Raw genomic sequence first — 14,465 nt, 5'->3', positions numbered from 1 at the left:
CAGCATGTGATTAGTGGTATCCCACAGGGATCTGTACTGGGGCCTCAGTATCTAATGAGTTAGATGAAGGAATAGAGAGCAGTATATGTAAGTTTGTTGATACTAAGTTAGGTGGCATAGTAAATAGCATAAATGGGAACAGAAGGTTGCAATGGGACATTGATAGATTAAGAGAGTGAGCAAAACTGGGAGATGGAGTTCAATGTGAGAAAGTGTGAGGTCATCCACTTTGGACCTAAGAAAGATCGATCAGAGTATTTTCTAAATGGCAAGAAACTAGGAGCAGTGGATATGCAGAGAGATTTCGGAGTCCAAATACAGAAATCACTAAAAGGCTAATGAATGTTGGCCTTTTTTTCAAGAGGGCTGGAATACAAAGGGCTGGAAGTGATGTTACACCTGTACAGAGCTCTAGTTAGACCCCACCTGGAGTACTGCAATCAGTTCTAGGCACCGCACCTCGGGAAGGATGTATCGGCCTTGGAGGGGGAGCAGCGCAGATTCACCAGAATGATACCGGGGCTAAAAGGGTTAAATTATGAGGACAGGTTGCATAGACTAGGCTTGTATTCCCTTGAATATAGACGATTAAGGGGTGATCTAATTGAGGTGTTTAAGATGACCAAATGAGTTAATAGGGTAGAAAAACTGATTCCTCTGGTGGGAGAGTCCAGAACAAGGGGATTTAACCTTCAAATTAGAGCTAGGTCATTCAGGGCTAATGTCAGGAAGCACGTCTTCACAAAGGGTGGTGGAAATCTGGAACTCTCTTCCCCAAAAAGCTGTTGAGGCTAGGTCAGTTGGAAAAATTCAAAACTGAGATTGATAGATTTTTGTTAGATAAGGTATTAAGGGATACGGAACCAAGGCGGGTAGATGGAGTTATAATACAGATCAGCCATGATCGAACTGAATGGTGGAACAGGCTTGAGGGGCTGAATGGAGACAAAATGAAATAGATTTTTTTGAATAAGAACCTGTCATGGAGGATATTTACAATTAAAATATCAATTCAGAAAATATGCAAAAGTTTTTAAAATTGGGATAAATAAGTTTAACCCTATGCTATTCTTGTTCTAAATCAGGTGCTGTCTATTAATGAAGAAGGATTAAGACGATGTGAAGAAAACACCAATGTGTTTGGAAGACCGATCAGGTAATCACAAGTTCCATCTTGGTACCATTATCAATTAGTATATACAGGTAGACTACCCTTTATCCGGACTTCCGAAAACCGAAACCCTCTAAAAACCGGCCCCGACAACCGCCGACCCCCCCCGCGTACCCCGCCGGCCCCGACCCCCGCCAACTGACTTACGCTGAGCGTCAGCGTAAGTCGTGCGCACGACCCCCCGCCGACCCCCCCCCCCCCCCCGCCGACCCACCTTCCGAAATCCGAAATTCTCCTTTATCCGAAACTCGGCTGGTCCCGAGGTTTTCGGATAAAGGATAGTCTACCTGTAGTACAATAAAAAAGAAAGGCATTGCACACAAAAACAATTTCCTGTATATATTCCAGCTGTCTTTAACTTTGATCAGTCTCAGTGCTCCACTGGTTTTTTTAATTGCTGTCTTACATTAAATAGTTCGTGGACATGCTTGGTGGATTTAGAAGGCCTGAATATGAGACACCTTTGGCGACCCGGTGTTAAGGCGCTGTTGAGAATCATTGAGGTTGTTGAAGCTAACTATCCAGAAACACTGGGTCGACTGTTAATCCTTCGAGCACCTAGAGTGTTTCCAGTACTTTGGACTTTGGTAAGTTGCTGCAGTGTCTGAGACATAAATTATAAATTGCTGTGTGTTTAAATCATCGTGCGTTGTAAATTGTGATTTAATGTCTTCTTTTGATTCCAGGTCAGTCCTTTCATTGATGACAATACAAGAAAAAAATTCCTTATCTATGCAGGAAATGACTACCAGGGACCTGGAGGACTGGTTGATTACATAGACAAAGAAGTGATCCCTGATTTCCTTGGAGGAGAATGTGTGGTAAGAATCTACAACAGCAAAATCAATTTTGATTCATAGGATACTATGCCATAATTTATCAGAACTAACAGTTAAAGAAGCTCTGCTGGGTCTAAATTGAAGCCTTACTAGTAGAAATGGATGTCACAGTGAAATGTTTTAAATACATATCGGCAGCTTTTTCAAGCCATTGTGTAATACCAACAATTGAATGTGACAGGAAATCTGCAATCCTTGCTGCTTCACCGAAAGGATAAATGAATGCAGTTGTTGATTAAACTAAATGATACTGTTTTGAAGAAGAAAATCTGTGTGTAGATTTAGGGTGTTACCTCTTGAAACAGTTTAGATCCCGAATTGTGTAATGATGGGTATTTCAAGCATTCCACCATCTTACATTGGCACCTGATGGGCTTGATTACACAATTATGTTTTTGAGTATTTAGCTGTTGAATAGGTAATTTATTATACAATTATAATTAGCAGTATAATTTGTCCTGTAGGATGAATTCTGTAGTCAATCACATATTCCATTTATACATTGTGTGTGTGTTTCAGTTGTGGTCAAAAGAAAAATGCAGTTTGTTTTGTTTAAAGTTCTTGTTTCTAAATAGTAACAGCACATCGTGAATGCAAGTTAAATAATGATGATACAGGCTGCAAAGGATTGAGCAGTTTTTTCCCCCCACTGTCCTTACAGCCACACTTGGGAAATGCTAATTCTATATTTCTATCCATTGCTTTGACTTCCAAAAGGACTGGTTACAGTCTGGTGTTTACCAATAGTAATATTCATATTATATACATACTGCATTAGAATTATATATATAATTATTATTTCTTTAAGGAGCTATCTGCAAGTCTGTGTTAATTGTTGATCTTGAAATATTTTGATTCAAAACATCAAAAGAAGTTGGGGGCGAGGGAGGGAGAGGGGGGTGTTAAGGCAGGTCCAGAGGGGCGTGGTATTAGTTCTTCATTCTTATATGTTTGATTATAACCAATAAGATTATAGGATGAATGGCAAAATATAGAAGTGCGCTTTTCATATAGTAGCACCTGCGTCCAATATTTCTTTTAAAAATTGCATCTACAAATCAATTGGAGCAAATATGCAACAAGCTTTACATAGCGTGTTCTACTGAAATACTCTGGCACTCCAATATTGCAGTCAAGTGTCAGTAATAATTTGATACAGGAAACTCTTTTGTATCCGGCACCGACGGGACCGGGATGGTGCCGGTTGATTAAAAATTCCAGATAATGGAGAGGTATATCTACCAAGGCTATTTTTAACAAACAAAAATAAAAAAAATCAAGAAATGTGCAGTATAATTGGGTACTCACCTACAGAATGTTGTGTTAAATGGATGGTGGAGATGCTTGATTAAGTACAACACTCCTGTTATTGAGGTGTTCGGATTGGAAGAGACTTCCGACAGTGCCAAGAAGCCGAGTAGTGGCAGTTTGGAGAACTACCCCCACTGACTAACTTGGCCACCGCGGGAGACTCGGACTCAGCAACATTTCCGGTTATTGAGGTGTTGTTTTCGGAGTATGAATTTTGCCGGTTATTAGAGAATTCCGGATATTTAGGTGCCATTTAAACGAGAGTTTCCTGTACTGTTATTTTTGTAAGTGGAATTATGTATATTTTTCCTCCCCTTTCCCTTTTGGACCTCCCATGTCATGTACCACTCCCAGTTAAAGACAAACTCTCCTGCATGTAGGGAAGGTGGCTACTTGGATACTTGCCCAACAGCGCAGCTGAGATTGGGAACTTACCATTATTGCCATATACCCACAATGTACCATTTTGGCAAAGTGCATTGTTACATTGGTATTTATATCTTTTTAAATGAGCAGCACTTGTCAAGCAGTTAGTTAGAAGCATACTGACCTACAGAACCCAGTTATCTACTTGCTGGGCAGTCAGACTATAAAAATATCCTTTGATGAGAATAGTGTATGATTTAAAAATCTTATTTAATGTTTTACTGCAGTGTGAGGTTCCAGAGGGCGGTCTAATCCCCAAATCGATGTATAGAACAGCAGAAGAACTTGACAATGATGACATCAGGCTGTTGACTGAAACTATTTATCAATCGGCAAGTGTTTTCAAAGGATCACCTCATGAGGTAAAGTTTTTGCTGTCCCTTTATCTGTTCAAATTTCAATTCCTTAATTTAATGCTTGTATAGATGTTGTTTTAACTTCAAGCCATGTCCCCTGATGGTTAAGATGAAAATGTTGAGCATTTCCTTACAGTAACTACATTGATGTTTAATATTTTGCTTTAATGTGTTTCCAGGTATCAATTGAAATGGTGGAAGCAACTTCTGTGATAACCTGGGATTTTGACGTGGTAAAAGGAGATATCGCCTTCAACATCTATCACTCAAAGCGAGCACCCCAGCTTCCCAAAAAGGATACCCTTGGGGCCCATGGGATAACATGCCCTGGAGGCAATAATGTGCAGCTTATAGATAAGTCATGGCAACTAGGAATGGACTATAGTATGGTGGAGTCGCCACTCATCTGTAAAGAAGGAGAAAGTGTGCAGGTCAGTTTTGTAGTGATCAGAAATCAACATTGTAAGGCCAGTGTTACATGGTCTAATTACGTTAATTGAGGTCTCCGGTCAAAGTAATCAAACATAAAGCATTCTAAAGGTTTAGCCTTGCTGTAATGTGCAGTTTAAGAGGTGTGTGGTAAACCACGTTCACTATCGTATCACTGTTAGTAGTTAGCACTGTTCACCACTGTTCGTTATAACTGTATCACTGACCACTATTGTATCACGGTACGAGGTCGCCTCTTGCCACACTGCTATACCTGGGATGACCACTGCCGACTCCGCCTTGGCTCCACCCACCAGGCCAGGTATAAAGGTGAGCGACTGGCTGGTATTCCTCCTGCTTGGATCGGATCACCCACGAGAGTGGGCTGTTATTTAGTCAATAAAAACCTTTAGTCACCTTCGTAACTCTTCGCCTTTTATTGGAGGAATTGATAGGTATATCAATTTTATTGACTAAATTTAATGATGTCCGACAACGAGTCACAACCGGCGGAGGAGCCACCAGCGCAGCTCCCAGGAGCACAGCCACACCAGCCAGCTTGGCTGCGAGCCCTCAGACCGCCGTACCTGGACCTGAACCCACGAGCAGCAAACTCAGCCGCAGACTTTAAACACTGGCTGGTCTGCTTCGAATCATACCTGAGAGAATCCAGCGTCCCTCAGGCATCCAAACTAAGTGTCCTGCAGGCACAACTGAGCCCGAGAGTATACACTCTCATCGAGGACATGACTACCTACGAGACCGCCATCAACCTGCTGAAACAGAAGTACCGGACCCCGGTAAACTACATGTACGCTAGGCACCTCCTAAGATCACGGCCGCAACAGCCAGGAGAATCAGTAGCCGAATTCTCACAGGCGCTATATGCACTCGCCAGGAACTGTGACTTTAAATCGGTGTCGGCAGCCGAAAATACTGAAGATAATATCCGCGACGCATTCCTGAAAGGCCTACGGTCCGAGTACTCACGGCAAAGACTGCTGGAAGCTAAAGACCTCAGCATGGAAAAAGCTGAAGCCCTCGCTATCTCCCTGGAAGTGGCCCACCAAGATCAGGAAGCATTCACCAGGTACTGCTCGCGACCCTGGGACTCGGGCCCGACCCCTACCACAGCACCCTTCCCAGCGCCGCCCCCGGGACCTACCTCTGCGTCGGCGTCCCGGACCCGACCGGCCCCGGCACCGGCCCCGACATCGGGCATCCGCGATCGGGCCGCCGGCTGTTTTTTTTGTGGCCAGGAGAAGCACCCGAGGTCGCGCTGCCCAGCCAAGAACTCCATATGTAAAACCTGCCTGAAGAAAGGCCACTTCTCCAAGGCCTGCAGGAGCGGATCCTCAGAGGCCAGCAGTGCCGCATGCGAACTATGGGGGCGGCCATCTTCGTTTAGGGCAACTGAGGCCAGCATCCCCACACATGAGTCATGGGGGCGGCCATCTTTGTTTAGGGCAACTGAGGCCAGCATCCCCACACATGAGTCATGGGGGCGGCCATCTTTGATTAAGGCAACCGACCCCAATAGTGCCTCATGGGGCCCTACCTCGTGGGAGACGCCATTTTACTCACCACGCCCGACCGCCTCGCCCGCAGATGACAACGACTCGCTCAGCTACACACTAGCTTCCGTCACCCTGGACCAAGCCCGCCCGCACCATCTGTCCAAGTCAATGATGGACATCAAAGTGAACGGCCACGCCACGACCTGCCTGTTCGACAGCGGAAGCACGGAGAGCTTCATCCACCCAGACACGGTGAGCCACTACTCCCTCTCTGTCCTACCAACGCGCAGCCGAATCTCGATGGCATCGAGGTCCCACGCCACGGACATCAGCGGCTACTGTGTCGTGACCCTGTCGGTTAAGGGCACGGAGTATAAAAACTTTAAACTCCTCGTCCTCCCCCATCTCTGCGCTGCCGTCCTACTAGGGCTGGACTTCCAATCCCACCTCCAAAGCGTAACCCTAGCATACGGTGGACCCCTCCCCCCACTCACAGTCAACAACCAGCAAACGTTAAACCGCCCACCGCGTAACACCTGCAGCCTCTCCACCCTCAAGGTCCCGCCACCCTCTCTGTTTGCTAACCTTACCCCTGACTGCAAACCCGTCGCTACCAAAAGCAGGCGGTATAGCGCCGGGGACAGAGCCTTCATTAGCTCTGAGGTGCGGCGCCTCCTGAAAGAGGGCATTATCGAGGGGAGCAGCAGCCCCTGGCGTGCCCAGGTCGTAGTCGTAAAGACCGGCGATAAAAACCGCCTGGTCATCGACTACAGCCAGACCATAAACAGATATACCCAGCTGGACGCATACCCCCTCCCCCGCATATCTGACATGGTCAATCAGATTGCACAGTATAAAGTATTCTCGACCATCGACCTGAAGTCGGCCTACCACCAACTCCCTATCCACCCTGAGGACCGCCAGTATACCGCCTTCGAGGCGAATGGGCGCCTATACCACTTCCTTAGGGTCCCCTTCGGTGTCACTAATGGGGTCTCGGTCTTCCAAAGGGAGATGGACCAGATGGTTGACCAGAACGAACTGCAGGCTACATTCCCCTACCTAGATAACGTCACTATCTGCGGCCGCGACCAGCAGGAACATGACGCGAATCTGGAGAAATTCCTCCGTACGGCCCAACGGCTGAACCTCACCTACAATAAGGAGAAATGCGTGTTTAACACCACGCGCCTTGCCATCCTCGGCTGTGTAGTGGAGAACGGAATCATCGGCCCCGACCCAGAAAGAATGCGCCCCCTCATGGAGCTACCCCTCCCCCACTGCCCTAAAGCACTTAGGAGAACCCTGGGGCTTTTCGCCTACTATGCCCAATGGGTACCCAATTACGCGGACAAAGCCAGACCCCTCCTGAAAGCCACTTCCTTCCCCCTCACGGAGGAGGCGTGCGCGGCCTTCTCCCTCATTAAGGGAGACATAGCCAAGGCCACGATGCACGCAGTGGACGAGTCCATCCCCTTTCAGGTGGAGAGCGACGCATCCGACTTCGCCTTAGCCGCCACCCTAAACCAGGAGGGGAGGCCAGTGGCCTTCTTCTCAAGGACCCTACAGGGCCCCGAGATCCGACATTCGTCGGTCGAGAAAGAGGCCCAGGCGATCGTGGAGGCAGTACGGCGCTGGAGGCACTACCTGGCAGGCAAACGATTTACCCTCCTCACCGACCAGCGTTCGGTGGCTTTCATGTTTAATAACAAGCTGAAGGGCAAAATCAAGAATGACAAGATTTTGAGATGGAGAATCGAGCTCTCCACCTACGATTATGAGATCTTGTACCGGCCAGGCAAGCTGAACGAATCCCCTGATGCCCTTTCACGAATGACATGCGCCAGCGCGCATATCGATAGGCTTCAGACCCTCCACGACCAGCTCTGCCACCCCGGAGTCACCAGACTCTACCATTTCATTAAGGCCCGCAACCTGACCTACTCCATCGAGGAGGTCAGGACCATGACCAGGAACTGCCAGACCTGTGCGGAGTGCAAACCGCACTTCTATAGGCCGGACCGAGCAAGCCTGATCAAGGCCACCCGCCCCTTCGAGCGCCTGAGCATCGACTTTAAGGGGCCCCTCCCGTCCTCTGACCGTAATGTGTACTTCCTCAACATCGTTGATGAGTACTCCCGTTTCCCCTTTGCCTTCCCCTGCCCCGACATGACCAGTAGCACGGTCATTAAGTGCCTGAATGCCCTCTTCGCCTTGTTCGGGTTCCCGAACTATATACACAGCGACCGGGGCTCCTCCTTCATGAGCGAGGAACTCCGGCAATTCCTCCTAGAGAGAGGTATTGCAGCAAGCAGGACCACCAGCTACAACCCCAGAGGTAACGGTCAGGTGGAAAGAGAGAACGCGACGGTATGGAAGGCCGTCCTCTTAGCCTTAAAGTCTAAGGGCCTCCCAACCTCCCGCTGGCAAGAAGTCCTCCCGACAGCGCTGCACTCCATCCGGTCATTACTTTGCACGGCCACTAACACCACCCCCCATGAACGAATGTTCGTTTTCCCCAGGAAGTCGACTACGGGAACCACTCTACCAACCTGGCTGACCGCCCCGGGGCCGGTCTGGCTGCGGAAACACGTGAGGACCCATAAAACGGACCCCCTGGTCGAGAGGGTGAACCTCCTGCACGCCAACCCCCAGTACGCCTACGTGGCGTACCCAGACGGGCGGGAGGACACTGTCTCCCTACGAGACCTCGCACCCTCAGCCGATCCGGAAACACCGCCACCACCCCCCCCAACCTCAGTCCAGGTAGACGGCATGCCGGAACCCCACGAGCCCTCGCCGACCACGCAAACACCAGCATCAACACCGGATAAGGCACCAGCACCGGATAAGGCAACACCACCGCTGCGGCGATCGGAGAGGCTTACGAAGCCTCCGGACAGACTGACCTACCAGAATTGGTAGTACACTTCACCCCGCCGGACTTAATTCTAAACAAGGGGTGAATGTGGTAAACCACGTTCACTATCGTATCACTGTTAGTAGTTAGCACTGTTCACCACTGTTCGTTATAACTGTATCACTGACCACTATTGTATCACGGTACGAGGTCGCCTCTTGCCACACTGCTATACCTGGGATGACCACTGCCGACTCCGCCTTGGCTCCACCCACCAGGCCAGGTATAAAGGTGAGCGACTGGCTGGTATTCCTCCTGCTTGGATCGGATCACCCACGAGAGTGGGCTGTTATTTAGTCAATAAAAACCTTTAGTCACCTTCGTAACTCTTCGCCTTTTATTGGAGGAATTGATAGGTATATCAAGGTGTTTGCACATTTTTTTGAACACTAAATAAGGATTTAAACAACTCTATTTTTATCTTCTGTGTCACTTACAGGGTTCACACGTAACAAGATGGCCTGGTTTTTATATCCTACAGTGGAAGTTTCACAATATGCCTTCTTGTGCTACAACTAACCTGCCTCGTGTAGATGATGTGCTGGCAACATTACAGGTCTCCTCCCACAAGTGTAAAGTTATGTATTACACTGAGGTCATAGGATCGGATGATTTCAGGTACAGGATGTAAAGCTGCTGTATTGAGAATTCAGTACCAAGTCTGAACAATGCTAAGCTGAGCACTAGATGCAATTAATCTGCACTGAATGTGGTTGAATCTATTTATTCTTCAGCTCGCAGTGAGAAGTCTGTCACTGTATTTTCCACACTATATACTACTTCCTGATGTAGTACAGGCTGTGATTTATTCCCAGACTTCTGCCACTCTAAAGTGGTAAGAGGTGCACCAGTATACTGCAGCCGACTTTACCCTTTAATAAAATGCCTTACTTCAGCTCAGCATCTCTTAAACCCCCCCCCCCCCCAACTACAAGGAATTACAACAGGAACCCATGTTTTGCAACTCCATTGAATCAGTTCAGTGAGATGCTTGGTAATTAATTTTCAAAATTTAGAATTATATTATCCATATGTTTAAAATTGGTGTTAATTCAGTTTACAATAGTTACTTATAACCGTTGTAATTTTCCAAGGTCACAGATTGACTTGTTTGTACTGGTTTATGCTAACAAAGGGAAGCATAAAGCTGGCATAGTGAGTTCCAACCTGCAAGTTATAAATTGGGAAATTGTTGAGTTACACTCTCCACAGTGCTGGTGTTAAGTGAATACGGGGATCAGGTGGGATATGTGTCGGTGCAGGCTCGATGGGCCGAAATGGCCTCTATCTGCACTGTGTGGTTTCTGTGATTTCTGTGATCTTAGCAAGTCTTCTGCTCTCGTGAGTTTTATTGTGTTGCCTGAAATTATAGAAAGGACGAAATGGTGAAATTGTATTACATTTCTTATTATAACAAATTTGTTATAATATGATTATGGTCTACCCTAACATTTTAGAGGCGATCGCCCATTAACCGATTGGAAAATCTTGCACTCTGCACACCTAAATTTCTGATGTGCCCTTCCAGTGGGCGATGCTCTCTAGTAGGACTAAAGTCAGAAAATGACCCGTTTTGTGTCGGTGTTCTCATGTTGGATCAGGACAGCAGTAATATAATTGCTGGGACATTTGCTAAAACATGGATCAAACTTGCTGGGCTTCTTTGATCAATTTTGAAGTAACCTTGATTTGGACCCAGCTTTATTTTTTTTTAATTCTAGATGTTGTGGTCCTACTAAATGAGCACAAATGACGGTGGTACTTGCTTGTACACTTTTTAGTGTAGGTGCAAATTAATGTTCCTAAAAGGGTTTCAACTACTGTAAAATACATTGTTATGAGCTTTACATTCAAAAAGATGAGAAGTGAGGTGAAAACCAAGGCAATTACACCAAGTGACCAGGTGCCAATTTAAATAAACTTTATTTTTAATTAACAGTTTTTAGATATTGATAAGCCAAGTGATTAAGCGGTTTTCTACTTCCCTTCATTAGAACAGAGAAGGTTAAGAGATCTGATGCAGATGTTCAAAATTATGATGGATATCAAAATTATTAACGGGGAAAAAACTATTTCCACTGGTAGCTGAGTCAGTAACTCGAAGGTGTAAATTGAAGATTGTCACCAAAAGAACAAAGAAGTGAGGAGAGGTGGTTTTTTAAACAAAGGGTTGTTAGGCCATGGCATGTTCTACCAGAAACGGTAATTTGAGTATGGGTAAAGGGCAGGGGAATTCGGACTAAGTGGATAGCTTTTTCAGAGAGCCGGTGCAATGGTCAAGTGATGCTCCTTTGGTACTGTAAAATTCTAGGATTTTATGTACAAAAAATGTTATAATAATTCATATACTGAAGAAAAGATTCCCAATAAACAATTTCCAAGCAAATTATTTTGTGTAAATTAAGAATATTTGTATTGCATTGAAACCCCAAAAAAACCAAATGTTGTTTTTATTTCAGGGGGTCCATGACTAGTCTTGAATCTAGTCACAGTGGTTTCTCACAGCTCAGTGCTGCTACAACATCATCCAGCCAGTCTCACTCCAGTTCTATGATCTCCAGGTAGTGATTCAGAATGCCTGCAATTAAAAACAAGTGCAAAACAGGACAATTTTTTGGTGGCAGCTGATTGGAATGATGGTGCAGCTACAACAAAAATGCGTATTTAACTTTACTAATGCAAGCAGTACAATCAGCTCAGTTCAGTTTCTTTGTATCTTTCATTTTCTCCTTCACTTATGGATGTATCCTAGTGCATCCATAACTTGCAATCAAGATTTTTAAAATAATCTACTAATTCATCTTTTAGTCAAATGCCATTAAGATGTAAATGTTTACAGCACTGTAATTTCTAAAAGACCTTATACATGTTAAAGATAGTACTGTACTTTAAATCCTGCCTGTTCTGGAAATGTCACCAAATCCTTCCTGGATTCTTAAGACAGTCATCATTACAATGCATTGAAAAAAGCACAAGATCAAAGAAACAAATATCTTGTACTTAGTCTGAACTTGACACTTATAGGAAAAGAAAGTTGTATAAATAAAATTAAAAAAGTTATTACAAGCACATGCTAGACAGAGAAGGTGTGTCTTTTGCACTTGAACCGGATCAATAATTGCTTGGAAGCATGATGTCGCACACTTCAGATTTGAAACCATTGTTACAACCTACTTGAAAGTAGTTCTAGCTAAACATTTCTTCTTTGTTATAGAGTTGCTCTTTAACTGATAACCCTTTCTACAATTTAGTTATGTGTTTAATGACCTGAAGCCAATAATGTTCCCATGAAATGAAATCATTGTTAACATTTCTGTTGTGTCTACCTGTACTTAAACATTGCATATCAATCTTTGTTTATGGAGCAATACATGTTGCCACTGGGTTGGTAATAAATCATTCAAATATTCTTTAAGTAGCCTCTTTTTAAATAATAAACTTCTAAACTGAAATGCCAATGTTAGTCTTATTTTGCTTCAAAATTTTACTTGTGTAGTTTTAAAGTTGGGTTCTTGTAGAACCCCAATTTTTCATTACAGGAACAGAATGTTTCTAAATATGGGTATGCAGTAACTTAGTAAGTCAATGTTACTTGCATCTTGTTTTATTAAAAACCAACCTGTGCCCAAGGCACAGTTGAATTGAAAAGGTTTATGCTGCAGCAGGTATACAATCTGCTGCAACACAATTTGGCTACAGTTGTCAACATGATGATTTGGCAAGAAGAGATCCGAGAGGAGATTGTTAAATACTGTCTGTCTGTAATTCCCCGAATGAAGGGATAATGCCGCCTTTAACATCAGCATTGCTGTAAGTTGAAACAGACTGAGGTGAAGTTCTATTTCTTTGGGATGTTCACAATGGATTGACCACCAGATGGTGCTATATTTCTTCGAAGGATAGAGGAGCCTTTCGTATTGCATTTTTAGGAGAAATGAATGGAATTATCAACCAAGAAAGCTGAAATTTGGTAGGCAAGTCCTGATTCAGAGACAAAATCTGGCAAAATTATTCTCTTAGACGTTGGGAAAAATACTTCCGTTGTCAAATTTGTCAATAGGATAACCGTAGCTGTGTATTGGGCGGCAGAAGCACACTGGGCTGGGGTGAAGTCCAGGCTTTATTCCGATTTCTAATTTTGAAAGTGATGTTTCAAGCTCATCTTGGTCAAACAGAGACCTGGACGGGCAGAGTTCACAATATAACACAGGCTTGCAGCTTCAAGCTTGCCTTGCCCACAGGTTTGGCAGGCAAAACACATTTTGTCAAACTAGGATGAGCTATGGTCTATATCTAATTGAGACTATTGTTGTATTCAGGAAACTTGTTACACGGGCTTTGTATAACAGTAAGTGAAAGAAGTCTGCTGAGTAGGTGTTATCCCTGGGTCTTGGCATACCTCCAGGGCCTGAGAAAGAATGTCTGAAACTCAAAAGTTGTTACATGTGCTATTTCTCCTTCCTGTTCTCCAGTTTCAGGAAGTACTATTTAGTTTATTAAAGGAACATTGAAAGTTAAAAGAAAATGTGCCTCTTATAGCAATTTTCACATTGTCAAAAGCACACAGCAAGGTAAATAAAATTACCAGATAATCTGTTTTTGCTGGTGGTGTTTGAGGCAGTATGTGGGCCAGGACACTAGAAGAACTCCTTTTACATTAACTTGAACAGGCAGACCGGGCCTTCGTTAAATGTCTTATCTGAAAGAAGGCAGTTCTGATAATGCAGCACTTGCCCCATACTGCACTGATTTGTCAACCTAGATTATGGGGGTTAATTTCTGTGGGGGCATTCTCCTGCTTAGCCACCAAGGCTGACAAGGAGTCACGGAAACCTTGGGAAAAGCAGCATTTGCGCTGTTTTTCCAGGGTTTCCACAGATCTCCTGCTGAAGTCACGACAGATGCGAGGGAGAATCTCTGGAAATTCACTCTCCTTTATGCTTAAGGAATGGGCCTTAAACCTACAACATTGATTCGGGTAAGAGTGCTACGGGTTTAGCCAAGCCAACACTTAGCAGCAGATACATCTAAAGATTAGCCATGAAGTTACAGCTTAGCTTTACACAAGTTCGATACATCTCTAATGGCAGGACACTTCTCACTTGATCTACAATCATTCTTGAGGTCTTTATCTCAGCTTATCTGATATAAATTTTAGCCTAAATTGTCACCTATGGTTGGGTGGATCACCATCCCATCTTATCCCACAAATATCAGACCTGAACATAGGTTACATTGCACTGATGTGCATCATTAGTGCTGTTCTAGAGACGGATCCAGTCAATGATTTTTATGGGGCTGTTTCCTGTGTCCTTATCAAAGCTGAGGGCAGCCATGGGTTAGGGAATGGATTCATCATTGTTAATGAGGAAGGTGAGAACCTGATGCAAGTCAAAAACATTCAAAAAGACCAACCATCACTGAGATTTTCAACATGCAACCTTAGAAGCAAAGCAGCTACATGGAGTATGTCTCGAGCATGCTATAGATATTACA

The 14,465-nt window shown here is 44.7% G+C and overlaps 1 protein-coding gene across 4 annotated transcripts in view; it reads left to right on the top strand.

The window, feature by feature from the left end:
* Nucleotides 1–12,427, top strand: part of LOC147102761 (SEC14-like protein 1) — a 66,827-nt gene extending 54,400 nt beyond the window's left edge. For all 4 annotated transcript variants that reach the window (XM_085963543.1, XM_085963542.1, XM_085963544.1 and 1 more), the window contains exons 10-16: nucleotides 1,086–1,156; nucleotides 1,587–1,758; nucleotides 1,858–1,992; nucleotides 3,975–4,109; nucleotides 4,283–4,534; nucleotides 9,409–9,587; nucleotides 11,429–12,427. In XM_085963543.1, coding sequence (XP_085819669.1) covers nucleotides 1,086–1,156; nucleotides 1,587–1,758; nucleotides 1,858–1,992; nucleotides 3,975–4,109; nucleotides 4,283–4,534; nucleotides 9,409–9,587; nucleotides 11,429–11,534 — 1,050 coding nt within the window. In that variant the 3' untranslated portion in view covers nucleotides 11,535–12,427. The remainder of the gene's footprint in view (nucleotides 1–1,085; nucleotides 1,157–1,586; nucleotides 1,759–1,857; nucleotides 1,993–3,974; nucleotides 4,110–4,282; nucleotides 4,535–9,408; nucleotides 9,588–11,428) is intronic.
* The last annotated feature ends 2,038 nt before the right edge of the window (nucleotides 12,428–14,465 follow it).

This window comes from Somniosus microcephalus, chromosome 21 (genome assembly GCF_052327205.1).
Source record: "Somniosus microcephalus isolate GS21.2 chromosome 21, FLI_Smic_1.0, whole genome shotgun sequence".
NCBI classification, from domain to species: Eukaryota; Metazoa; Chordata; class Chondrichthyes; order Squaliformes; family Somniosidae; genus Somniosus; species Somniosus microcephalus.
The sequence above is the reverse complement of the archived record's forward strand: the minus strand, read 5'-3'. Positions and strand labels throughout refer to the sequence as shown.